This window comes from Halichoerus grypus, chromosome 6 (genome assembly GCF_964656455.1).
Source record: "Halichoerus grypus chromosome 6, mHalGry1.hap1.1, whole genome shotgun sequence".
Taxonomy (NCBI): Eukaryota; Metazoa; Chordata; class Mammalia; order Carnivora; family Phocidae; genus Halichoerus; species Halichoerus grypus.
The window spans coordinates 40,214,195-40,239,242 of record NC_135717.1 but is presented as its reverse complement, the minus strand read 5'-3'; the positions used below and the strand labels follow the sequence as shown (position 1 = coordinate 40,239,242).

Genomic DNA, 25,048 nt, shown 5'->3' with positions numbered 1-25,048 from the left:
ACCAAGCCCTGTGGGGCGCTGGCCAAGTCTCAGGTGGTCAGGGGGGATGGGAGGGCTCCAATCCCCCTGCTGGCGGCTCCAGGCGCTGGGTGCCTTCTCTCACACCCTGGAGTGGGGCCTCCTTCTCCTGTCTGGACACCAGTACTCTCCCGGACAGGGAAAGGTTAGCGGGCTCAGGTGTGTGGGCCAGCACACTGGGGGTGCAGGCTGCCCTAGGAGCGTGCACCCAGTCACACGTTGGGACATGGGTGCAAATGAATGTGCTTTGGGGTGTGTGTGGGTGCATGCTGGTGTCTAGGGGCGTCCTCTGCTTGTGCACAAGCATGCTGGGTGGGTGCCAGGCATCCTCTGGGTCCCCGTGGGGTCAGTAGCTGCTGAGATGGTGCCTGAACAGGCCCCCACACACACACCCAGGTGACTGATATGAAGAGGGAGCACGGGAGGAGCCTGCCACCTCCTGAGTCCAGGGGCCTGACTGGGAGGTGGGATGGGTGGTGGCACCAGGCGGCACAGCTGTGTGGCTCCCAGGGCCGGGTGATCGATGTGGTCCCAGTGCAGCCGCCTCTGTCTCCCAAGCACACATGCCCATTTGTCATCTGTATCTTGGGGAGGGCTCGGGAGACAGGGATGTGGCCCCCCTCTGCTCCCACCACCAAGTCCAAGAGGGTCTGCAGCCCCTCGGGGAGCCCCAGGCTCTTTCCTGAGCCCAGCCCCCTCCTCCCAACCCCCACACTCTTCTCCGAGCCCCGTCCCCTTCAAGACATGGACACCCGCAAACCAGTCAGTCCTCATCTGCTTTCTCCTGCAGTGGTGGTTGCCATGCTGATCCCCCTTTGAAGGGCCCCTTCAAATGGGCAGCCCTCTCCACCCCTCTGGGGGTGCCCACCCAGTGTTTGGGGGCGGCAGAGCCTGAAGGCCAGCAGGGGAGGACAGCCTGTGCCCCGTGGCTGCACTGCACCCCAGCCCTGCCCTGCTCGATGCGCCGGCCAGCCCTGAGTCCTAGGGAACAGGGCGAGTGTCTGCGTGTCCGCATCCCTAAGAGTGTCGGTTACCATGTCTGTCCTCAGGTGTGTGTGCACCTGTGTGTGCACATTCCCTTGAATGTGTCCAGGTGCCTGACTTGCCACTGTGGCTGGGCTGTGAGTCCTTCCGTGTGCACCACCACCGTGTCCACTCTGAGTGGTGTGTGTGTGTGTGTGTGTGTGCCCAGGCCCCATGCATTCTGGTGGCTGACTCTCTACCGAGTCGGCCTAGCCATGCAGAGGCTGTCCCTCTAGGCGCTGGGTAAGGGCTCATCTGGAGCCTTGTAACGCTCGTGTGCACACACCCGAAGCCGGTGTGCACACACTCAACGTGTGCCCCACGCAGGCGCTCACTGGGGCGGTGGATGGCCCAGGTGGTGGCCCAGATGGAGAGTGGAGCGGCTTCCGAGCGAGTGTGTGGGGTGTGGGGGGAGGAGGGTCTTGGCTGAGCTTGGCCGCTGCAGGCTCGGCCGCTGACCTGCCTGAAGCCACCCAGATGGATGAGGCTGAGCAGGTGGCTGTGCCGTGGGGCCATGCTGGGACGCCCACGCCCCCCCGCCTGGCCTGGCCCCACACGAGGCTGACCCCCTCAGAGACCTCCCGCGCCCACCCGGCTCCCGCCAGAGCAGGGACACACGTGCATGCGCACACACGCGTGTGCACACACACGCACGCGCACACGGTGTTTGTGAAACTCAGAGCTGGTCTCTCAGCACAGCAGCTTTCATCCTGGCTCCCCAGCACAGCGGAGGGCTCTGGGGGGGGCGGTGGGACAAGGAAGGGCTGGTGTCCCCAGGAGCCATACCTGGCTTGGAGTCGCTCAGCAAATGGCCATCGGGCAGACAGAGACTCAGGCGGGCATGAGTGGGATCAGCCCAGAAATGGGCCGGCTGGGAGCTGGCGGGCCTGGGGTGGGGGGGTGAACATGATAAAATACAGGATGCCTAGTTAACCTTACATTTCAGAGAAACAACAAGCTTTTTTTAGCATACATTCCAAACATTGGCTAGAACATATCTCTGCTACGGAAGTATTCGCTGTTTACCCAAGTCAGACTGAACTGGTGTCTTTTATTTTGATCTGCCATCTGGGGCGACCCTAGCCGAGTGCGTGGAGCTGAAGGAGGAGGTGGGGGAGGCCAGGGGAACCGCACACACAAGGGTGGGGGGAGCAGGCTGCAGGGTGGAGCTGGGTGCCCGTGCCCCCAGCTCTTGTCCTCGCAGCCCTGGGAGCTGTGGGCGGAGGGCAGTGGGGAGCCGGGCGGGGGGTGGGCACTGACCAAGGCCCCCTGTGCGCAGGTGGCCATGGGGCCCGGGCCGGCCCACTAGCAGGCCGCCATGTCCCGCGAGGGGGGCTCCTGCCGCCTGGGCACCGGGGCGCGGGCGCGGGCTCGGAAGCCCAAGAAGCCGCACTACATCCCGCGGCCGTGGGGCAAGCCCTACAACTACAAGTGCTTCCAGTGCCCGTTCACCTGCCTAGAGAAGTCGCACCTGTACAACCACATGAAGTACAGCCTCTGCAAGGACTCCCTCTCCCTGCTGCTCCACTCCCCGGACTGGGCCTGCCGCCGCGCCCCCACCGCGCCCCGGCCCCGCGCGCCCAGCCCGGACCGCCCCCTGGGCCCCACAGACCCTGGCAGCCAGCCCCGAGGACCACAGCTGCCCGTCGCTCCCGCCACACCCGACCCGGCCTCCCGTGTCCTGTCCCCGCGCCGCCACGTCGGGGGCCCAAAGCTGGGGGCTGATGGGTACCCCGGGGTGCCATCCCCCCTGGCCCGGGAGGCTGCCCAGAAGGATGTGGGCCTTGGGGGGCTCCTGGCCGAGGCGTGGAAGCCAGGGTCGGGCGGGGGCCGGAGGCGCATAGCCGTGCTGGACGCGGCTGCAGCGGGCCCTGAGAGCGGGGGGGTCCCCTGCTACCCCCCGCCCACCCCCAGCGAGCTCCCTGAGGCCCAGAGCCTCCATCTGTCCCTGCTAGGTGTCGACTGCCCTCTGGGCCCTGGTCTCTTCTCCTACCTGGGGCCCTCCCTGGCTGCCACAGCCCACATGCCCTTTCTGGCCTCGGCTAGCCCCCTGTTGCCCCCGGCCTCTGCTTTCCCGTCCCCACAGACCCCTGAACACCCTGCCCTGGTCCCCCGCTTGTACTATCCCCTGCTCCTGGAGCATACGCTGGGGCTGCCGGCAGGCAAGGCTGTCCCTGCCAAGCCCCTAGCCCCCCAAAAAGGTCCCCCTGGGACTCCGGCCCCAGGGCCGCTGAAGGTGCCAGTACCCGGGCTGGGCAGGCCCTGGCCCCGTGGAGCCCCCAGGGTCTCAGGGCAGGAGGGGGAGCTGGAGCAGGCTGCCCAGAGTGACCCCAAGAGGAAGCTGCCCCTGGGAAGCAGGTTGGAGCCCCTGAAGGCCCCCTCCAGCACGGTGAAGTTCAGTGCCCAGAGCAGGTAGGTGTCAGGGGCCCCTGGCCACGGGGGTGGGGAGGGGTGGGAGGGGAGCTGGCCAGGGTGGCTGGGCCCCATTCTTCAGGCCACAGAGGAGAAACCAAGGCCAGAGAGCCAGACTCTCTATCCTTCTGGGATCCCAAGGCCCTCAGCCAGGCTGCAAAGGGGTCGCCAGGGGGTGTGGCGCAGGGACTGGGGGCACTGGGGAGGTGGGCAGTGCAGCCTCTTGACCGGCTTCTACCCCCTAGCCTTCGGACTGGCCCCTCCGTGATGCTCTGGCCTGAGGACAAGGAGCCAGGCAACTCCGAGACCCCGGGCCCTGCAGCCCCCCTGCCCCAGCAGCCCCTGGGCCTGATGCCAGGTGGCCCCGGGCACGTGGGTGAGGACCTGACTCGGGCCCTTGGTGACTACGCCAGGGTAGAGCAGCGCCTGGGGCAGTTGGTGCCTGCCGGGGGTCTGGCCCCTCGGCCTCTGCGGGAGCAGCTTGGCAAGATCCGCCAGGAGCTGCTCACCATCCACCAGACGCTAGAGTGGGCTGTTCAGCCACCGGATGCACCCCTCGACCTCTCTGTGAAGCGGGCGCCCACCAAGGGGCCCAAGGGGCCGGTGGGGGCCTGGGGGCAGCTGGAGCTGGGCCCCACGCTGGCCGGGGGGACCCCGGAGCCACCTAGCATGCTGGGCCCCACAACAGCTGAGCCTTTCTCTAGCCACACCACCAAATGCGAGGCTGACTCCAGTGTCCCACTCCCGGGCCTGCCCCTTCAGGCCTCAGAGGACCCTGTCATTCCTGGCAGCAGCTGGGGTGCCCGTGGCGGGTCTGGGGGCTCCTGGCCCCCTGAGGCTGTCCCTAGCCTCCAGAGCCCCCCGGGCGCCAAGGTCTGACCACAGCATCTGCTGCCTCCTCTGTTCTTAACAGACAGGGCCCTTCAACCCCGTGTCCACTGCCTGGCCCCCCACCTGCCCCAGCCCCAGGGGTGTGGCCTAGAGCCTGCCCAGCATGCCCATGGACTGACCTCACCTGCCACGGCTGTGGCCTATCTCTGGGGCCACAAGGGACAGCAGAGAGTCATAGCTCCTTAGTGATCACAGTTGTGAACGTTTAAATAGAAACCATCTTCACATACCCTGTCTGGGCCTCCTTCTTGCCTCAGCGTCCACCACTGAGACACTCCCTGCCAAGGAGATGTCCCTGGCCTCCACATCTGAGTGGCCAGTGTCCCGGGCCACCCTGCTGGGCATCCACCTTCAGACCCGGACCTGCCTCCTGTGGACTGGCCCCCCCTCCAGGCCAATGGGGGGCTTTCCATCAAAGGGGGTAGAACCAGGAGAGGTGGGGAGGCAGGTGTGGGTGGGAGCTAGTCAGGCCTGTGTTCCAGCATGTTGCTGGTGGACAGGGACCCCTGGGCCTGCCTCCAGCCCCCGTGTCTGGCCAGGGCAGCCCTGATGTCAGATTCTCGCTGGAGGCTGCTCCCGCTATGGTTAAGTGGTGCCCCCACATTCTGTGGCCCAGGGCTGTTTGCCCGGCGTGGCCTCCGCTGGCCCCCAGCCAGCCCCTGCAGCCACGATAGGCATCGGGTGGCCTTCACAGCTCACTGCCTCCCTCCCTGCACAGCCACACTTGGCCCTTCCCACAGGCGGGGGGCAGGGGGCAGGTAGGGAGGGGTGCCCGCGGGACCCTTGGACCCAGCTAATGACTTCTCTCCCCGGGAGCTGGCCATACCTCTGTACCCACCCAGGAATGGCCCCAGGGAGGGCAGTTCCTGCCTGTGCCCGGCTCCCCGAGCTGGACCAGCCGGGCTGGGGCCAGTTGGAGCAGGACCTACGGCTGCCCCATTAATTGTGCTCGGCAGCAGATAGCATCGGCCGTCCACCCCACCGTGGGGCATTAAGAGGCCAAGTCCAGAGCTGGGGTGTGGGCCAACCAGGTGGGAAGCACTATGGGTCACAGACAGGCACTGACCCCTCCCTTCCAGGGGCTTCCTGGAGAGTCCCCAGGTCCTGTGTCCGAGGGAGACCCGCTCCTCCTTGGCCCTCTATTGGCACCCCCATGTGTCTACTGCACCCAGATTTCTTATCACCACCAGGCAGACGTGAGCTTAGGGGGCATCAACCCAGTTTCACAGGCGTAGAAACAGGACCCAACCCTGCCAGTTTTGAGGGGTAGGATGAGCCCCTTGGAGATTCCCCACCCCAGACTCTGGTGAGTGACCCAGCCCACATGTAAGGGGTGCATCCCCTTCCCCGAGGGCCTGACCCTGTGGTCCTACTGGGGGAGTGTGGGTGAGGCGGACTCACACGGATGTTAGCTCAGTGCCTCCTGAATTCATGAATTGCATTACGGCAGGTTTTGGAGGGGTGTGGGGGCCTCCCTGGAGAGGGGTGGGCTGAGCTGACCATGAGTGGCATCCGGATATGCAGGGACAGTGGGAAGAATGTCCCAGAGGCCAGTGCAAAGGACCCGAGGCAGGAATGTGGCAGGACTGGGGCGCGCCTAGGGGGTTTAGCAGCTGAGTGATGACGCCACACAGCTTCCCTGGGTTACTGCTCAAACGTGTTCTTGGCCCGCGTCCCACATGCCCCTCCCACTTGCCCATGCCCGCTTTGTCAAGGTGGCCCCTCCCTCAGGCTGGTTTCTAACAACAGAGGCTGTTGCTGCTGGAGCGAGGTCGGGAGGCTAGCCCCAGGTAGGAGACCACCCCCCGCCCGCCTCTCTGCTCTCGGAGAGCCCCCCTGCCTAACCCTTCAGGGGTTGGAAGCTTCCAGGGTCTTTGTGGGGGCAATGGGCAGAGCCTTGGGCTGCCCCCTAAGAAGGGTCACTTTCCTTGCCTGAAGGAAGGAAGGGTTCCCTGGGCAGATGAGTTTGAGAAACACTGCCCATCTGTCACCATCCCCCTCTACCCCCTGCCCCCCCCCCACACCTCGGGACCTCCCAATGCCTGGGAGCTCATGCAGGCCTCAGAGAAAAACCCGTAGCCACCTTCACAGGTCCCATGTTCCCCAGACTTGTGTTTCAGGGGCCACATGTGGAAAAATGGGACCTAGACACGTGGCTGGTGGCTGGGCTTGCAGACCAGGCCAGCACTCAGGACCTGGTGACACTACGCTTAAAGCCAGCCGCCCCCCTCAACCCAGTGCCTCAGTTTCCTCCTGTGTAAAACAGGAGAACGCCAGCACCCCCGGGAGGGAGCAGGGGGAGAAGGGTCACCACCGCTTGGCCCCTAGTGGGCATTATTTCTCTTGCAGCGCCACACTGGGCCCAGCTGCAGGACCTCGGCTCAGAGGAGCTGAGACTGTGATCCGTAGCCACCCACCTGTCTGTCCTCTGGCCTCCTGGGCCTCCCCGACCCACTGGCAGGCCGCCCCCAGGGCCTGCTCTGCGAGCTGGACCCACCCAGAGACCCCGCTCACTCCTGCCGGCCCCGGCTGCTTGGGCGGATCCCAGTGCCCGCGGGGGCCGCAGGAGGACCCCGGGGTCTGCACTGCTCCCTGGATGGCCTGCTCTTCCTGACGGCTGGGGCTGCACCCTGCGTCCATGTGCTGGACCTCGAAGGACGATCCATCTGCCACCTGCCCTGCCACCTGCCAGGGGCTGGAGCCTTCGTGCCAGAGGATGTGGCTGTGACAGCTGCTGGGCTCACGGTGGTCAGCGACCTCGTCAGTGGGGCTGTGCACGCGCTTCGGCACACTGCCCGAGACCCCCAAGGCCGCTGGGTCACGGTGGGCACCTTCCTGGCCCCCCGGGGGCTGGCTGTGGACGCCACCGGCCGCCTCCTGGTGACGGACTATGTGCCCGGGGCTGTGCACAGCTTCGCGCTGAGCCCTGCCCTGGAGCCACGGGCCCCAGCCTCCATACTGGGTCTGGAGGGCCCCTGCTGGGTGGGCCCGGGGCCCGACGGCGGCCTCACCGTGAGTGAGGAGTTTGGGGATGTGCGGCTGTTCGGCAGTGCCTGCCAGCCCCTGGGCTCCCTGGGGGGCCTGACGGGGCACGCCTTTGGCAACCCGGCAGGCATATGCACTGACGTGGAGGGCAGCGTGATTGTGGCAGATGAGCAGCAGGGCCACGTGACCCTGTTTCCTCGGGCCGGCGCGCCCGTCTGCCTGGTGTCCGAGGGGCTGAGGCGGCCCTTGGGAGTGGCCTGTGCACCTCAGGGCCAGCTCGTGGTGGCAGATGCGGGTGACAGCGACATCAAGGTGTACCAGTACCGCTCGCAGCTGGCCTGACCCGTGGGCTCAGATGGGAGCAGCCCCTCACGGGGTGTGGGTGAGCCCAGGGCCCCAGGCCACTGCGGGAGGAACACTGGGGGTTGGTGGGGCCTCCAGGACTGCTGGCCACGCCTCCCCGACCTTGTGCGTTTGCAGGGCTCCCGATGGGCCAGGTCCTGGGTTGCCTCCTACCTTCCTCTTGGAGACGATTCAGACTTCGTTGGCTGCCACAAACCAGCCGCCTCCCAGCCTCCAAAGTTGGGCCCTCTGCACACCCCAGTTTAGGGTGCCCGAGCACTCATGGTTCCCATGTCCACTCAGGCCCTGGCCCTGCCGGGTCAGGGCCCAGGAGGCCTGAGCTTTGGGCCCAGCCCCTGAAGCCTGCAGACCTTGCGCTGGGCAGCCACCAGTGTTCACCCAGGCAGGTTCTCGGGCCAGGTGCCCCAGCCCCAGCCTCCTAATCAGACAGAAGCAGGCAGGGAGGGTGCGGCTGGGCTGGGCTGGGCTGGGCTGGGCTGGGCAGGGGTGCAGCCCTTCACTGTCCCCCATCTTCAGACGCACCCCAAGTGCCGAGCCTCCTGCTGCTTCTCTGGGCCTAACTGAGGTAAGGCAACGCAAAAGAGGGGCCGCCCCAGAGGCACCCTGGGGTGGCACATGGCTGGGAGGGGAGCCTCCATACCCCTAGTCCACTTCTCCCGTGTGAGATCGTCTCTCAGGCTGAACCTGCATTTTCTCCTCTGCAAACCAGGAGCAAAGGGCTCCAAGCTCATGGGTGGGGCGTGCTGGGAAGGTTCCAGGCGGTGGCCCAGCCTGGAGAGCCTTCCTATGAGGATGGACTCCTGTTACCTAAAAACCATGGGCAAATGAGGCCCAAAAGAGGTGGGGGCGTGAGGGTGGAACTCTGTGTTTGGGGCCCAGCCAGGCCCCTAGTTCCAGTGAGGGGTCTCAGTGGGAAGGGGACAGCGCCTGGTCACCAGGACATTGCCTCTGACAAGGTCCCCTTCATATGTACCAGCCCATGTGGGGGGCGGGATTTCAGTGGTCAGTGTAAGGAAGCATGACCACTACGTGCTCAATAAATGCTCTTGTTGCTACTGGTGTCAGGGATATTGTTCGCTGGAGCAGGAGGCGCTAGGGACCCCTCTGACGACCAAACCAGATGGCTGCCGCCTCTGGGCTGGCCCACTGAGGCCCAGCCTTCCTAGTCCACTGGGCCCTGGGGGGACCTGGGGGTGCCCCTTGGCAGAGACCGTTGTTGGAGGGGGCCAGTCTGGAGCTGGGGAGGCAGCTCCTTCTGGAACCCCACACAGGGCTTGGGGGTCCTTTCACCGGTGGCAAGGTGAGGTTGGGGACCCTCAAAAGCCAGGTCCACCGGGTCCCTCAGGGATGGGGGAGGTTTGTCAGCTGTGAGAAGGTGGGGGACTGGAAGGCAGGGGTGTTGGGGACACTGCAGGTGTACTGGAGGGGGTACAAGAATGCTGGGGGGACAAGGATACTGTGTGGGGGGAACAAGGACACTGGGGGAACAAGGATGCTGGGGGGGCAAGGACACTGCTAGGGGAAGACAAGGACATTGCTGGTGGGGGATAAGAACGCTGGGGGGGACAAGGACATAGGGCGGGACAAGGACACTGGGGGTGGGGGAGAAGGACACTGGGGGGCAAGGACCCTGGCGGAGGGGGACAAGGACACTGTTGGGGAACAAGGATGCTGCGTGGGGGGAACGAGGACGCTGCTGGGGGACAAGGATGCTGGGGGGGACAAGGACACTGGGGGGGCAAGGACACTGCTGGTGGGGGACAAGAACGCTGGGGGGGACAAGGACACGAGGGAGGACAAGGACACTGGGGGGGAGAAGGACACTGGGGGGCAAGGACACTGAGGGTGGGGGACAAGGACGCTGCTGGGGGACAAGGACGCTGGGGGGGACAAGGACACTGCGGGGGGGGCAAGGACGCTGCTGAGGGACAAGGACGCTGCGCACGCAGACTCCGGGGACTGGAACGTTGCGCGCGCGGAACGCTCGGGCGGGGTCCGCGTGCAGCTCGGGCGCCTTTGGGGGCCGGACCGTCGCGCGGCAACGCTGGGAGCCGGCGGAAATGGGGCTCGTGTCCCGCGGCGCGGCCGCGGCGGGGCTGTGGGCGGCGAGCGCTGTCGTCCGCCCAGGCCCGCCCCACGCGGTCCCCCACTCCATCCCTGGGGAGCAGACGGTGAGCATTCGGGGGGGCGGGCCGGCGTCCGTGTGCTGTGACCTTGGGGCGCCGCCCCTCCCGCCCCGGCCTCCGGGCTGTGGGCCCCCCCCCCCGACTCCCCCAGCCGGGCGGGACCGGGCGCCGGGCGCGGGCCAGGCGACGGAAGGGGCCCCGAGGCTCCTCCCAGGGCCGGCGCGGCACAGTGCCCCCCCTCCGACGCCCCGCGTCTGGAGCCTCTGTTTACTCTTCTGTGAAATGGGGGCGCTGCAGGTCAAGGGGCGGGCCTGAGACAGCAGGGCTCCGGGGGCGGGCCCGGGTGGGTGGTCTGCGGCCGGGCCGCCGTGTCCCAGTGACACCCCCAGCCGGCCCCCACGGTGGACCCTGGGGAAGGGCGTTCGGGGCCAGCAGTGACCGCAGTACATAGGGCACAAAACAACGGTAGGGGTGCCTGGCCGGCTCCGTCGGGGGGAGCGTGCACGCTTGATCTCGGGGTGGTGGGTTCGAGCCCCGGGTTGGGGGATGTAGGTTCACAGCCATTCTTCTGAGATGACGGGGAGAAAGCACTGTTTACCCAACGCCAGACAAAAACAAACAACATGGGGTAAAAAGGAGTTTCTGGGAGCTCTGGAGTAGCTTCCAGAGGCGGGGGTCAGCCGTGGAGCTGTCCCTGGCCAGCCATGACTGGGCTCTTCCCCACAGTCAGTTCACGCAGAGGAGAGAAGTACAGCTTCCCTCATAAGGCAGACTGATGACCTCAGGTGCTGAGAGCAGGGCTGTCCCTGCCCCAGAGACCTGGCTGCCTGACCCACCTGGGAAGGGAGCTCGGTGTTCCCCCTGACAGACGAGGCTTTCCCAGGCCTGGGCCCTTGTTTTGGATCCTGGTCTTTAAAGATGTGCTCCTTGCCCAAGTTCCTGCCCCCTCCCCCGTCTGCACCTCCGCTATTGATTGCCTGCTCTTCTTTTTCTGGGCGTCTGATCTGAGCAGGTTTCTTTGTGTTCCTCACTCCCAGAGGCTGAGGTGGGGGTGGGGATGGGAGTTGGCCCCGTGGTTTGTTCTCTCTCGCTACCCCACGGATAAGAACAGCAACTTCTGCCCTCTGCTCTTCTTCCTTAGACATAAGGAGCTGCTTCTTTTTCTTCTTCTTTTTTAGGCAAACTTTGTAGATGAAGCATAACCCACACAAAGAAAATGCACAAACCGTATGAGTATAACTCAATGAATTTTCCCGAAGTGAAAACCCCATTGCTCCGACAGATGCAGCTTCCCCCAGAGCATCTGTTCACTGTTAGGCCAATTGTTTTTCTTTTCCGACAGTAGCCATGGGTCGTTTTCCTTAGTTCCTGTGCAAGGAGTCCCCAAGTGGGGTGTGATAGTGCTGTTTGGCTGAGCCGGCTTAGTGTGATGCCCGGCCCCCCGCCGTGGTCAGCAAGCCCGAAGCCCCAGGTCCCTCGCAGGCAGAACTGCTCTGTCCATCTCACATTGCCCCATCAGGAGGGTCAGGAAGAGAAGTGGGTCCCTGGTGATGGCCACGGGGATTTGGGGCCCGGGGCTGCTGCTGGGCTCCGGGCTTTCCCCTGCCGGCACCAGTCACTTGGTGAGGAGAGACATTCGGGAGTGCGGCTGCTCAGCTCAGAGGACCCTTTTCAGCTGGAACCCACTTGCGCAATTGCCCGGAGAGGCCTCTACCTCCCGGCCCCAGTCTGGCCTCCCTGCAGGGAGGGCGAGCTGCCGCACCAGTGACCTCTTAAGCCCTGGGCGTTTGTGTCTGTGTAAGGCCCCTCCCAGAGCCCCCCAGCTGATAGCAAATGGATGACACGTCCCACCATGCCAACGTGTATGTCCCCAAGGGCCTGGCGAGCGGTGGGGCCTGGAGGCCTGGGCTCCGTCCAAGGCCTGTGTCCCTCCCTCGGGTGTGGGCTCCAGCTTGGGGGTCTTAGCTCAGGGTGGCTGCTGGGTCCTTTGTGCCAACAAGCTGGGGACAGTCAGTGTCTGAGAAAGAGCATGCTCCGAGGTGAAGCCCTCAGGGCTCTGCTGGATGAGGGCCGGCTGCCCACCATCTGGGAGGGGCTCAGTGCTTGCTGAGAAACCTGCATCCCCAGTGAACTTACCTCTGGGCAAGGCAAGGCTCAGGGTCCCACAGAATTCGGGGGTCATAGCTACTTGGGGCCGGTCTTGCTGGTTAGAGGCCAGGAAGGCTCACAGCCCTCAGCCTGAGAGAAGACAGTGGGGAGCTTGTCATCCTCCAGGTCCCCCACGTTTAGACAACTGCCTAGCTCAACTGTGACAAGAGAGTCAGTCCCCTGCTGGGAACTCAGCCCCGAAATGGTGGGTGGGCACAGCCATCGGCTGGTGGGTCAGAGTGGCTGCCAAAGCCCCATGAGAGCCCCGAGGCTCCTCTGGGGGCTCACCAGACAGGGGGTGGGCTTAGGGCACAGGCACGTCCCCCGGTATGTCCTGGGGCCCCTGCACCAGTGCCCACAGCCACCAACCGTGTGCCTGCATCTGGTTTCTCTCAGCCCAGCAGTAATCCATTTACATTTTCATCTTTATTCTCTCTAGCTTAGTAAGTAAATCAGGGTTCATTAGATTTTAATGTGCATTACTTTAATTGTTAATGAGATTGTACATTTTTCCATGTGCTACACATAACAAACTCTCATCAGTTTCCTTGAAAACAAAAACAAAGCCCTCACGTTCAGCCCCACGCACTGTCGTGAGTGGTTCCGGGGATCACGCACGTCCCCTACCCTGTTCAGCCTGCTTGTCTCTGAAATGGGGGCAAGCGTTGGCCGGCCTGGGATGGGGGTAGGGGCCGTGCCCATGTGACATGGGCCGCTGGGGTCCACCCCATGGGCCCTGTGGCCGTGTGTGTGTGTGTGTGTGTCCTCAGGGCCGTCTGTGGTGCTGCCGGCCGCCCTGGGGCCGCCCCAGACTGAGCCCGTCCCCTCTCTTCCAGCGTGCCCAGCATGGTGCTCAAGGCCTTCTTCCCCACGTGCTGCGCCTCGGCCGACAGCGGCCTGCTGGTGGGACGGTGGGTGCCGGAGCAGAGCAGCGCCGTGGTCCTGGCTGTGGTGCACTTTCCCTTCATCCCCCTCCAGGTGAAGGAGCTCCTGGCCCAGGTGCATCAGGCTGGCCGCGTGGGGTTGGCCGTGCTGGGCACCTGGTGCCACCGCCGGCGGGGGGCTGAGGAGAGCCTGGGCCAGTTCCTGGAGGGCCTGGGCACCATCTTCTCCCACGAGCCTTGGCTACAGCTGTGCCGGGAGCCGGGCAGCAAGTTATGGAGCTGCAAGGCCACCCGCCGGCAGGTGCCTCCCCACCCCGGCGCCCCCTATGAGGACCAGGTCATGCTCGTCTTCTACGACCAGCGCAAGGTGCTGCTGTCGCAGCTGCACCCGCCCGCAGCCCTGCCCGACCGCCAGGCCGGCGATGCCGCGCCCAGTGCCGGGGGCTTGGCCGCTGTCTTTGACACGGTGGCACGCAGTGAGGCGCTCTTCCGAAGCGACCGCTTCGACGACGGCCCTGTGCGCTTGAGCCACTGGCAGTCAGAGGGCGTGGAGGCCAGCATCCTCGCCGAGCTGGCAAAGCGCGCATCGGGGCCCGTCTGCGTGCTGCTGGCCTGCCTGTTGTCACTCGTCTCGGCCGTCAGTGCCTGCCGGTACGTGCCCCTGGGGCCGGGGGGTCGGGGGGAGGAAGTCCGGCTGCTGAGCCCTAGCCCCCACCGTGGGCAGAGGCCTGGAGGCCCAGACAGGCCCTGCTGAGGCTTCCCGCTCTCATCTCTTGTCCCCTCCCCTCTTATCTCCGAGGACGTCTGGGTGGTGGTTGCTCCCTGGGCAGAGCAGGCTCCCTTGGCAGCCTCAGCATTGGCGTGGGACCCACTGGGTAGCCGTTCAGGTGGACTTCAGGTGGCTCAGTCTCCTGCGAGGCGAGCAAGACCGTGAACACACGCAGGTTGTTGCCGACTGACGGCTGGTATTTGCGCGGCCTGGTGCCTGGGAGTTGTCCTCCTGAAGGAAGGCACGCAGGTCCCACCTGCTTTCCTGGCCCTGGTGGGGGCAGTGTCCGCTCACTGATGGACGTGGGTTGGGGTGGTGGTCCCCAGCCTTGGCTCGTCTGTACAGTCCCCTGGAATACTCCTGGCTGCAGGCCTGGCCGAGGGGTGTAGCCCTTGGGGGCCCTGGGTGTTCTGGCTCCAGGGGTCCCTCCCTCTGTGAGAAGCCAGCTCCCCGATGGCGCCCCCTACTTAGGTCCCGGGGTTCTGGCTGTCGGGTTTGGGGACTGGCCTCACCTGCTGACCGAGGGCTGCTGAGCACTCTGGCCTGACTTGGCAGAGCGCCTCGGCAGCTCCGTGTGGACAGTGCCTTGGGTTGAGGGCTGCAGGGGCTCTTGACACAAAGGGTGGGTTTTGGATCTTCACAATCCCCTGGAATGAATTACAGGAAAGTATGTGTCAGCCAAGGTGCAGTTTGGGGGAGAGATGGTCCTGGGCTTTTATCACCTTTCAAAGGACTCAAGAAAGGTTAACGACGCTCGTGTGCCGCAGATCCTGATCAGCCCGTCAGGCTAGAGCCGTGGGGAGAGCACAGTGGCAGTTACGTGAGGCATCGCTGTCACTGTGCAGAAGTGAAGCCCCTGGCCCCCTAGGGCAGCCCCAGGGATGCTGTTGGGGCCCTGGCTGCCCTGGGCTGGTCTGAGCCTCGGGGACCCTGCCGTGCAGACGGCGGGGGGAGGGTGCTCAGTGCAGACAGTGCCTTCCACTTGACTGGAGTTCAGGATGGCTGTGCTGAACGTGACTCATTCCTGGAGCTGGCTCAGAACCGCTTGAAGACTTCCTCCTTCCTCCTGAGGGTCCGAGCGCATGGCTAGTGGCGGCCCTGCGCTTGGCACAAGCCCTGCAGGCTCCTGCTGGCGGCAGCAAGGCTCTGGATGGACATGGAGCCAAGAGACAATAGGGCCCTTTCTTTACCTTTACTTGCAAACATCTCCTCTCAGTGTTGGAATCCGTGCAGAAGTACCTCAGTGCTTCCTTTGCCTTGCGAGACACGAGTCTCATGGGGCAGCCTGGCCGGCCTGCAGACCCTTGATGAGGGTCACCCATCCAGCAGGGCAAGGCGCTGGTTGGCAGGACAGCACGTTCTCTCTACTCCTGGGGTGAAGCCTTGGCACTTGGCTTTGGGTGTGACTCAAGTCACTGCTTTGTGAGGAGGTCGGGTTCCCAATTAACAGCCACGAGCGCACCGTGACCCCCACCGGGCTGCCTGCCCGTGCGCCCCCACAGTGTCCCTGTCCTGCTGAGCTCGGGAGTGTGGCCATTGTGTTCAGGGCCTCCAGGGTCTTGACATGGGCCCGGTGAGGGGTGTTGGTGCCAGCTGAGGGGCCCCCACTCCCCGGCAGGCAGGAGGACCGCTGCACCGCCCGAACGGCCACCTCTCGGCTCCTTCACAGGCTGTTCAAGCTGTGGCCCCTGTCCCTTGTCTGGAGTAAGCTCTCTGTGTGCGAGCAGCTCAGGCACCGGCTGGAGCAGCTCACGCTCGTCTTCAGCACCCAGAAGGCCGAGAACCCCACCCAGCTGATGAGGTGCAGCCCTGCCTGGGTCTCCTTCATAGTGGCCAGTCGCGCGTCCCCCCCCACTTCTTTGCACCAGGCCCACCCATGCTGACCCCCTCCGACCAGGCCCCGCTCACCACCCACTCCCATTGGCCCCCTCCTTCCAGGAAGGCCAACGTGCTTGTCTCTGTGCTTCTCGATGTGGCCCTTGGCCTTGCGCTGCTGTCGTGGCTTCGTGGGAAGGACCGCATTGGGCCACTGGCGGAGGCCCTCGTCCCTGTGGCTGATGTGAGTTACCGGAACACCTGTGTCCCAGGGGTGGGAGTGGGGCCCTGCCTGGGGGTAGCAGAAGCCCCTCAGCTGGCCAGAGCCACATGACTCTTTCCCTCTGTTGGGCTAGAGGAGCCGCCCTGGTCCCTGACCCCAGACCGGTCCCCAGGGCTGCACACACTTGGCTCACCGGATGCCCACCTGCCCCCACTGGGTCACATCTCAGCTCCTGGCCTCTACCTTCCTTTCCTGAAGGTGGTCATGCCTGGGGCCACCTTGTGGTTGAGGCTTTTCGGGGGAGCCCCCACCCCCACCCCAGGCCCAGGGTCCCTGGCTCCTGGCTCTTGAGGCAGCTGGCTCTGGGCTTGGCCCTCTGCACAGCAAGCACCACAGAAACCTCCCGTGTATCCAGGGCTGTCTGTGTCCAGCTGCAGTCAGGCCTCTCCCACTGCTGATTCGGTGGTTCCCATGCTGAGTACCAGCAGTTTCCACTTCTCCCAGTTTCCACCCTGTTGCTCTTCTCTGCCTCCCTTCTTCAGAGCCATAGGCCCTGTCATTCCTGTTGGGGGCTTGTCTTCCTGCTTGGAGCAGTCCCTCTGGCCACGTGGGCCTCCCCCAGGCCTCTGCCAGTGGCATCCTGGCCCCGGTGTGGTCGAGGGGCTGAGGCCTGGTGGGGTGGTCCTTGTGCGTGCAGCCTCTGGCACTCCCATCCGTGTCCAGCTGCAGCCGTGCCCTCGGCCTGCTCGTGAACAGGGGCCTTCACAGGCCGAGAGCCCCTATGGCTTCTTGGGGAGACCTGGTCCAAGAGGAAGGAGGAGGGAGGGCCTGGAAGCCAGGACGGGGGCTTCGCTGCTGTACCTTGCTCACCCATGCTCTGCCTTTTGGCCAGCTTCATCTTCGATCTCCCTCTTGCAGAACTGCGCAGAAATATAAATATTTAATTTAAAAATGAAAGCCTCTTCCTGCCGCCCAGCTCTTATCCTTTAAATATTAGATAAGCTCTATTTATAAAGAATGCTCTGTTCCTTTTCTCGCTGCCCGGGACTCAGCTGAGGCCTTCACAGGCCCACATGGTGGGCAGCGGGGGTGGGGGGCAAGGCAGGCCTCTGACTGTGGGGCAGGGCTGTCATGGCCATGGCTGCAGCATTGCTGATGAGGCTGAGGGTCCTCGGGGCCTGTGCCCTGGGACCGGCCCAGTGCCCAGACATTGGCCTTCCTCCCTGGTCGGCCAGGATGCTGCTCAGCTTCCCAGCTTGCCGGTGAGCATCCCCGTGCCATCTCTGGCCCTCACTGGACATTGTTCATGGCTCAGACCTCATCTGTCCTTCCCACCTGCTACCTGGGCCCCTGATGGGCGCGACACCCTCAGGGTCACCTGGGGCGCCCACCCAGCTCAGGCCCAGGCGTCTGTGGTGCCGTGCTGCCAAGTGGTGGGGTGGGGTCCTCAGCAGAGGGGCACTGGGTAGACCCATCAGCTCCCCCAAGGTTCATGGTGAGCCGGGCTCTGTCCCACCTCTGGGCACATGGAGCTGAGCTCTCCTGTGGGTCCAGTGGCGTGAGGATTGAGATGGAAGAAAGCTGATGCCCATCAGGGCCTCCGTGGCCTGAGGGCCAGGGGCACACTGTCAGCCTCTCAGCCCCAGGTCCCCGAGCATCTGTGAAGAGGGCTTCCTTGGCCAGACAAGTGTGGGAAACCTCGTGTGCCCATCACATTAGGAGACACCTGGAGAGAGGGACCCAGACTACCTTCTTCCTGCCCAGATGGGTTGGCTGTGCTGGGGCCCAGTTTATGGACTTCATGTTCCTCCTGTGTCTCTACAGCACGTGGCCGAGGAGCTCCAGCATCTGCTGCAGTGGCTGATGGGTGCGCCTGCTGGGCTGAAGATGAACCGGGCGCTGGACCAGGTGCTGGGCCGCTTCTTCCTCTACCACCTGCACCTGTGGATCAGTGAGTGCCGGCTCCACCTGGCCCCAGTGAGCCCCCCCAATGCCCCCCCAGTGCAGGGGGTGGGGCCAGGCCAGGCCCCGTCCCCTCCGTCCCTGCTTTTCTGTCCTCTTGCCGTCCCGGGTATGTGTGTGTAGCCCTGCTCTGCTGGGCTGGCTGCTCAGCCCAGGGACGGCCAGCAGTGAAGTCCATCCCTCAGTTTCCAGAAGCCTCAGGCACCCCTCCTCAGTGAGGAATTGGGGGGGGAGGGCAGGACCTCCCTGGGTGCCCCCCTCAGAGCCAACCCCCATCCCCCCAGGCTACATCCACCTCATGTCCCCCTTCATCGAGCGCATCCTGTGGCACGTGGGCCTCTCAGCCTGCCTGGGCCTGACGGTCGCCCTGTCCATCCTGTCTGACATCATTGCTCTGCTCACCTTCCACATCTACTGCTTCTACGTCTACGGGGCCAGGTGGGTGTGGGCGCCCCACTCGTGCAGGCCGGCCCACGGTGGCCTCCCAAGCCCTGAGGGTCACGGGTGGCCGCCAGGGGGGCGCGGCACCCCGCCCTGACGCTGCCCGCGCCCCGCAGGCTGTACTGTCTGAAGATCTGCGGCCTGTCCTCGCTTTGGCGTCTGTTCCGGGGGAAGAAGTGGAATGTTCTGCGCCAGCGAGTGGACTCCTGCTCCTATGACCTGGACCAGGTACCGGGCAGGGTGCAGGGGGAGCCTCCACGCTCCCATCAACCTGGTCCCTCTCTACATGAGCCTGGCCAGTGTGGCTGTGCGGCACATGTCGCGGCAGCTCCCCTGCGGGGGGGTCAGCGTGGAGCCTGGGGCACTGCTCTGCGGGGGGCAAGGTGCACGTGGAGCCCTCCCACAGTGCAGGACCTTGCCCCAGGTGGGAGGCGGACCCTGCTGTGAGGAGGGTGCTGGGCCCCAGGGAGCTCCTGGACGGTGGGGCACGGACATGACCTATGCACAGGAGCCGGCTCACACCTGGTCTGACCAGGTGGACCCTGTGTGCTGCCCTGCACGGCATGCTTGTCCTCCCGCCTTTGGTGTATGTGCTCACGCCCTGTTGGCTGGTTCTGTCTCCCCGCGTGTCACCGAGTCTGGATGGCACGCGGACACATCCCGCCCCATACTGGAGAAAGCTGTCATGAGCGGGTTTTCCTGAGCTGTCTCGGAAGCCCAGGTGTCCTGTTGGCAGGCATCCCATTTCTGCTCCATTGTAGGGTGGGTTTGGTGGGGATGGGCCGCGAGGTGTGGCTCGTGCCGCTGGGGCCGTCCCTGGCGTGGGGCTCTTGCTGATGCTGACGGTGGTGTTCTTTCTCCCTGCAGCTGTTCATCGGGACTTTGCTCTTCACCATCCTGGTCTTCCTCCTGCCCACCACGGCCCTGTACTACCTGGTGTTCACCCTGGTGAGCCGAGAGGCTGCTGGCTGACCTGGCCGCTGGGCCTTGCCCACAGTGCTTGGAGTGATCCCTGCCTGCCCTGCCTGCCAGCCAGGCAGCTGTGGGCAGGCCATCCACTCCTACCCCGGGGAGGCCGTGGCTATTCCAGACTCTCGGGGCACTGTGTGCTGGGCCCTGGAGTGGGCAGGGGTCCTACCCCGGGGGGTGCCTGCCACCGCTCTGGGACACACAGCTGGGTGCACAGAGGGCCCGGGGGAGGGACACCCAGCTGGCCCCAGCCGAGGGGCCAGTAGCATGTTCCCCTGGGGTCAGCTGCCCCTGCCCACTGCTTCCCTGCCTCCTCATAGCTGGGCCTCAGGATCAGGGTGGGAGCTGTGCCCTCCTCAGGATGCGATCCGTGTCCTCCCCAGGGGTCTGGAGCCCCTGCTCACCCTTCGTCGTGGCCAGGACCCCTGGGCTGCTGCGGTCATGGCCCTGGTGCGGCTCTGAGTGCCGTCTGTCACTGCAGCTCCGGCTCCTGGTGGTGGCTGTGCAGGGCCTGATGCATCTGCTCGTGGACCTCATCAACTCCCTGCCACTGTACTCGCTTGGCCTCCGGCTCTGCCGGCCCTACAGGCTTGCGGGTAGGTCTGTGTGCGGGGTGCACCCACGGGCCCTGCAGAAGCAGTGGTGTGCAGGGCGCGCGGGTGGTGGGGGCAGCCGAGACCCCTGATGTCCACTGGGCCAGCTGCCTGCGGTGAGCTGGAGGGTTCAGAGGCGACAGAGGCAGCCCTTCCTCTTTGTCACCTTCTTCTGTGACGAGCGTGAACATTTGCCCTGACATCTGTCTGCAGTAGCGTAGGTGGTACTGAACGTGGCTCAGAGAAGCGTCCCTCTGAGCTCGTGTGGGACTGTGTGCCTGCTGGTGCCCCTCAACCTTGGAGGGGACAGGCCAGGCTGAAGGGTGCTGGGCTGGCCAGATCTGTGTGACCGCAGACCACGGTGCACGGGACAGCACCCCCCCTCCTAGCTGCCCCTGGCCGTCCCCCTCTGCAGGTGGCTGCCCCTGTTTTCATGCTGACACCAACCGCTAGGTAGGCCAGATGCCCCTGAGGGGAGGCCGGGGGAGGCTGACCTAACTGGTCACAGCATTGTGAGTTGGCCCATCCCCGTTGAAGGGTTTTGAACACATCAGGGAGCATGGGGCATTCTTGGTACAGCCCCCATCCAGCGGCTATTCCGCCGGCCCCTGTGCTGAGCAGCATGCCCAGGAGACCCTGCATGCTGTTTGCAGCTCAGCCCCGACACCAAAGCTCCCAGCAGCTTCTTCCAGCCTCTGGAGGGCCAGAGAACTTGAACCTGCATGCTCCGTGCACTTTGGACCTAGTCTGCCTTCCTGGTGCCCTTAAATTCTCTTTCCAGGCCACCTCCCCTGCAGACCCCCAGGTGGCCCATGCCGGGGACCCCAGCCTGTGTCCATACTTCAGAGTGCCAGGACCAGGCAGGCTAGGAGCCTGAGACCCAGCATCTTCCCTCCCCCAGCCCGCAGCTTGTGGTCAGAGCAGAGTTGTTTTAACTTCACATAAAAGTCCACAGATACTGCTGCCTCCTCTCGTTTTCACCGAGTTTGCCTTGGGGCCTCTTCATCAATTGATAATTAGCTCCTGCTTCTCTTTTCAAGAACTTTCTGCCTCGGAAATTCCCAGGCTGGGGAGCCCAAACCACAGGCCAGGGGCACAGTGGGTTCCCAAGTCACCGCTCATACAGAATTTGGAAGACGTTTAGATGCCAGCATGGCAGCCACATCCCACCAAGGACCCTGTCCACTCTGTGGGAGAAGCCACGTCCCATTTGGAAAGCAGTGCAGCCTGAGGCCCTGAAGCCCAGCTGACCCTGCCCCGCCTCCCAGACACGCAGCTTCTGTGTTTCAGTGAAGTTCTGCAGAGGCTTTGATACTGGCCAGGCAGCCGGCGGAGGGGAGGCGGACGGGGAGGTTGGGAGGGGCGTGCGGGGAGGTGAGCCCGGTGTGCGGCCCGGACCACCCACAGCCTTCTGAGTGCTGCTCGGACAGGAAGGGGCCTTTGCCACCACAGCCCTTGTGCCCAGGCCTGCCGCTGCGGGCATACGGGGCAGGAGGCCCCGGAGGCTGTCTGCCGAGGGCCGTGTGCCTCACAGGCACCTTGCTGTCCTTGCAGCTGGTGTGAAGTTCCGAGTCCTGGAGCACGAGGCTGGCAGGCCCCTCCGCCTCCTGATGCAGGTGAGGCCTCTGCACGTTTCTCACTCGGTGCCCCTGGGCAGACCCCCCCGCCATGATGTTGCACACATTCTGGGGCTGCCGCCCTGGGGGAGGGCTGCACGGGCGCAGCAGAGCTGACAGGTGGGGCCGCAAGGGGAGGCTCCCTCACCCCCAAGACCTCTGGGCACCGTGACCCCCTCTGCCTGGAACCTCCCTCAGCAGGTGCCTGGATGGGATCCCCTGGGCTGTGCCTGATGCCTTCCGCCAGCCCGGGCTCCTGCCCTGAGCCCCATGGGCTCTTGTTCCAGGAGGAAGAGCACGGACTTGGCAAAGGCCTCAGGACGCGCTCTTTCTCTGAAACGGTCCCTCTGGCCTGTGCGAGAGCGGGCAGGTTGCTGGGTGACTCGCTGGGGGCTGGTGGGGTTGGCCCGAGGGCCACGTCTCAGGGAGAGGTCAGATGCTGAGGCAGCTGGGGCCCTGCACGGTTTTCTCAAGGGTGCGGGATGTTCCCGGGCCCTGACTGGGAGGCTCTGGGGGGGGGGTCCTGCAGGCGAGGGGTCGGCGCCCCTCCAGGCTGGCCTGCCTCGCCTCCCTGCAGCCTGCCCAGAGGAGAGCACGGCTGACCTCGGTCTGAGTGCTCCCTCTCGAGCTGCTCACCCTGCCCCTGGGGAGCACAGGAGGGCCCGTCTGGACAGAGTGGGTGTTGCCCCGCAGCGGACAGCCCAGGGACCCCAGTGAGGGGCCACTCGGACTGGCAAGCTTGAGCCTCAGGGAGCTGGGGGCTGCGTCCTGGCTGAGCGCTGCCCTTGTGCTTCCAGATAAACCCCCTGCCCTACGGTCGTGTGGTGCACACCTACCGCCTCCCCAGCTATGGCTGCCACCCCACGCACTCCTGGGGCTCCCTGTGCCGCAAGCTGTTCTTCGGAGAGCTCATCTACCCCTGGAGGCAGAGAGGGGACAAGCAGGACTGAGGGGCCTGGTCGCCGGCCTGCCCAGTACCACCGTGCGGCCACAGTCTGCCCTCTTCCCTGCCAGGGTGTGGACCATCAGGACAGCACGTGTCCCTGATCTTTGCCTTCTCTGCCCCCAGTTGTCCGAGGCCTGTGCATCTCCTGCTGGCTCTGAGGTGATGGGGTGCCGAGCAGCAGGGCACAAGGGCAGCCAGCCAGGCCCACAGGCCTCTGCTCTATCACTGGCTGTGTCTACCTCGGGACCCGCCTCCTGACCTCTGGTGATGGCATTGGCCACCCAGTGCCCACCAACCCCCCTCCTATCGCACCCAGAGCCCCCACCTCTGCCCACCATGCCCGCTCCCCGTGAGGTGAGCTGGCAGGTCTCCCTGGTGCTCCCAGTGGCCCCACCCTGTCATGGCGTGGAGGGACCCCTCCAGGACACACTCAACGTTCTTGAGGCTGACCCCAAGCATCTCCTTGCTTGAGGGGGTTGCACTTCTGTGTCCCTTGCCCAAGCCAGCAGCCCCGGTGAACCAGGGCCGTCCGGGAAGCCGGGCGGACGCACCCTTAGCCTGGGTCACACAGGGTTTGCGTGGCGCCCCCTGGAGAGATTGCTTTGCATGAGGAGCTGCCCACGGGCCTTTGGGTCTCCCTGTGTGAAGCCAGGCCACACGGGGTGCCCGGAACTGCTTTGCTGAAGACCGAGCACCCATTCACCTTGCCACCCTGTCCCTGCCCCGCGCCCACGCAGGAACAGGCCCCTTGGCCAAATCTTCCATCTCCCTCACTGGCTTCCCACAGAAGCAGACAGCTGCTGGGCAGACACGTTTGTGGCCCCCAGTGTGGGGAGGAGGGGTCCTAGCGTTCAGGCTGCGTCTGCCTGCTGGCTGGCGTGGAATCTGACTGTGGGTGTGAGCCCCAGCATCACCAGGGGGAGGAAGCCTGCACATGCAGGTGGCATCGTGTGTGTTTTGCCATCTTGGAGTGGGACACGTTTGTGCTGTAGCCTGCACTCCTTGGCTGCAGGCCACAGTGGGGAGCCCGTGGGCAAGGTCCCACCAGCCCAGCGTCTCGGGGAACAGGTCCTAGCTCTGCCTTTTTCTGCTGTGACAATAAAACCTCCCACCTGTTAGGAGTGCGCCCCTCTGCCTTCCCATCGCTACATGGGCGGTAGGCCTGAGGAGGCCCCCACCTTCATCCGAACTTTGGTGGGGGTGTGGTGAGGTTCCCCTTCTCCTGGGGTCATGGGGCAGCTGGCCCCCATTGTTTGTCCTGAGGTGTTTGACACCTGTTTCTTGTTTGATGCCAAGCTGGGGGGCACCCCATCCCCTGAAGCAGGACTCGCTGCAGGTCTAACGCCTTGAAGGTGTCCTGGCACGGGCGGATGGACCCAGGGCCACTTGCTGTCTGGTTTTGGCCTTGCCCTGGTATGGGGGACAGGGCCGAGGGCAGGGGCGCAGTCCTCCCTGGGGCAGGAGGGAGCTGCCCTGGCTCTGGTGAGTATGTCGCCTGAAACCTGTGGGCTCCACGCAGGGCAGAGGCCCCGCCTGACTGACTTTCCCCCTCCTGCAGCTCTAGGACCCTCGGGTGGGCACCTGTGTGCCTGGCATCCTGGCTTTGTAGGGAAGGGCTGCAATCCGGAGAGGTCAGCCTCCACTAAAGGGGAGCCCTGCAGGGCCCCTGTGGCTTCCTTGGTGCCTCTCTGGTCTGAGGCAGGCGGGGAGAGGCCCGAGGGGATGCGAGCAGTGCAGGGACCCTGCAGAGGCCCAGAAGCCCTCGAGGAGAGTGTGCCCACACCTGCCCCCAGGCCCCTGGAGCCTGCTGAGAGCGGCTTCCACCCCCTGTCTTTCTGGGGCTGCCTCCCCAGTCAGCAGATGCCACCTCTCTGCTTGGGGCTCTGGCCAGCCCACTGGGCGGTGGTGGCCACGTCACAGGCCTCGTGTGGCAACTGTCACCCTCTGTGCTGGGTTGCCTCTTCCTCTCCTGAGGGCAGCGCCGGTTACTCCAGCCACTTGCTGCCACCGAGGGATGCTGCTCCCACCCTCCCGGGAACAGCCTTAATCGGTGGGCTCTCTTGTCCCCAGCCCAGGTCTCTGACCGCCTCTGCCATGCTGACCTGGGCAGAACCCTGAGGCCGGACCTCAGGTCGCCCGAAGAAGTGGACGTTTCCTTTTCGGTTTCAGCCACTTCCCACTCAGGTTCTCAGGGTTGCTGGAAGAGAGCAGCCTCCCGCCCATCACAGATGAGCTCAGAGAGGGATGGTGACTAGTTGAAGGCCACACAGCAGGCAGGTCTGAGCCCCACAGTGCGCTCCCTGCCACCCCCCCACCCCGTGAGTGAAAGCGTCCTACTTTGACGTGTTTCAGACGCAAGGAAACTGTGCACCATACTGTTCAGCGCCCTGACCCGCATTCCCCTTTGTTCACATTTTGCCATATTTGCTTTTTTATATTTCTGCTCTACTTTTTCCTGAACCGTCTGACCATCAGTTGCCCCTGATTCTACCCCTAACATGTTCTGTTCTGAAGGACGGACTGAGCAGTCACGGCACAGTGAGGGGAATTGGGGTAGCGTGGGTGGGGCCTCTTGCCGGGTGCCCCAGTGAGCTCTGCGGCAGCCTCTCGGTGGGTGGCCTGTCCTGGCCACAGCCTGGTGCCAGCCTCCCACGACATGGGCGTGGAAGATACAGCCAGTCACTCGGTAGGATGTCCCTCAGTGGGGCTCATCTGATGATTCTCACCAAGAGATTCAGCATGTGTGCTCTTGGCACAAAGAACACGTAAATGCCACCGCTGTGTCCTTCCTAGGGCGTCACCTTGAGAGGCACACAGTGTCTATTTGTCTATCCTGGTGACGTCCACTTGATCACCAGGTTCTC

At 64.5% G+C, this 25,048-nt stretch overlaps 3 protein-coding genes across 5 annotated transcripts; all 3 read left to right on the top strand.

The window, feature by feature from the left end:
* Positions 1-2,359: 2,359 nt before the first annotated feature.
* On the top strand, positions 2,360-4,332 carry PRR35 (proline rich 35). Its single transcript, XM_036083492.2, has 2 exons — positions 2,360-3,453; positions 3,699-4,332. Exons 1-2 carry the CDS (start codon positions 2,360-2,362, stop codon positions 4,330-4,332), a joined length of 1,728 nt encoding a protein of 575 aa, XP_035939385.1.
* A 1,513-nt stretch (positions 4,333-5,845) lies between these two features.
* NHLRC4 (NHL repeat containing 4) lies at positions 5,846-7,671 on the top strand. Its single transcript, XM_078074052.1, has 2 exons — positions 5,846-5,893; positions 6,754-7,671. Exons 1-2 carry the CDS (start codon positions 5,846-5,848, stop codon positions 7,669-7,671), a joined length of 966 nt encoding a protein of 321 aa, XP_077930178.1.
* Positions 7,672-9,705: 2,034 nt separating this feature from the next.
* On the top strand, positions 9,706-23,302 carry PIGQ (phosphatidylinositol glycan anchor biosynthesis class Q). 3 transcript variants are annotated; one of them, XM_036083490.2, is made up of 11 exons: positions 9,707-9,863; positions 12,803-13,501; positions 15,289-15,420; positions 15,558-15,678; positions 17,482-17,608; positions 17,904-18,057; positions 18,177-18,288; positions 18,928-19,008; positions 19,511-19,625; positions 21,177-21,238; positions 22,036-23,302. In XM_036083490.2, the coding sequence occupies exons 2-11, from the start codon at positions 12,813-12,815 to the stop codon at positions 22,186-22,188; spliced, it is 1,746 nt and encodes a 581-aa protein (XP_035939383.1). In that variant the 5' UTR covers positions 9,707-9,863; positions 12,803-12,812; the 3' UTR covers positions 22,189-23,302. The 3 variants fall into 3 exon arrangements, with proteins under 3 accessions (XP_035939384.1, XP_035939383.1, XP_035939382.1); XM_036083489.2 differs by lacking the exon at positions 22,036-23,302 and adding an exon at positions 21,526-21,696; XM_036083491.2 differs by lacking the exons at positions 15,289-15,420; positions 22,036-23,302 and adding an exon at positions 21,526-21,696 and having other exon boundaries at positions 9,706-9,863.
* The last annotated feature ends 1,746 nt before the right edge of the window (positions 23,303-25,048 follow it).

Bases quoted from the DNA above. Each gene is read 5' to 3' on its own strand.
- PRR35 (XM_036083492.2), top strand. From the start codon at position 2,360: ATGTCCCGCGAGGGGGGCTCCTGCCGCCTGGGCACCGGGGCGCGGGCG. The intron at 3,454-3,698 runs GTAGGTGTCAGG...TCTACCCCCTAG, and splicing joins AAGTTCAGTGCCCAGAGCAG to CCTTCGGACTGGCCCCTCCG.
- NHLRC4 (XM_078074052.1), top strand. From the start codon at position 5,846: ATGAGTGGCATCCGGATATGCAGGGACAGTGGGAAGAATGTCCCAGAG. The intron at 5,894-6,753 runs GCCAGTGCAAAG...TGTGATCCGTAG, and splicing joins GTGGGAAGAATGTCCCAGAG to CCACCCACCTGTCTGTCCTC.
- PIGQ (XM_036083489.2), top strand. From the start codon at position 12,813: ATGGTGCTCAAGGCCTTCTTCCCCACGTGCTGCGCCTCGGCCGACAGC. The intron at 15,421-15,557 runs GTGCAGCCCTGC...CCCTCCTTCCAG, and splicing joins AACCCCACCCAGCTGATGAG to GAAGGCCAACGTGCTTGTCT. The intron at 19,626-21,176 runs GTAGGTCTGTGT...CTGTCCTTGCAG, and splicing joins CCGGCCCTACAGGCTTGCGG to CTGGTGTGAAGTTCCGAGTC.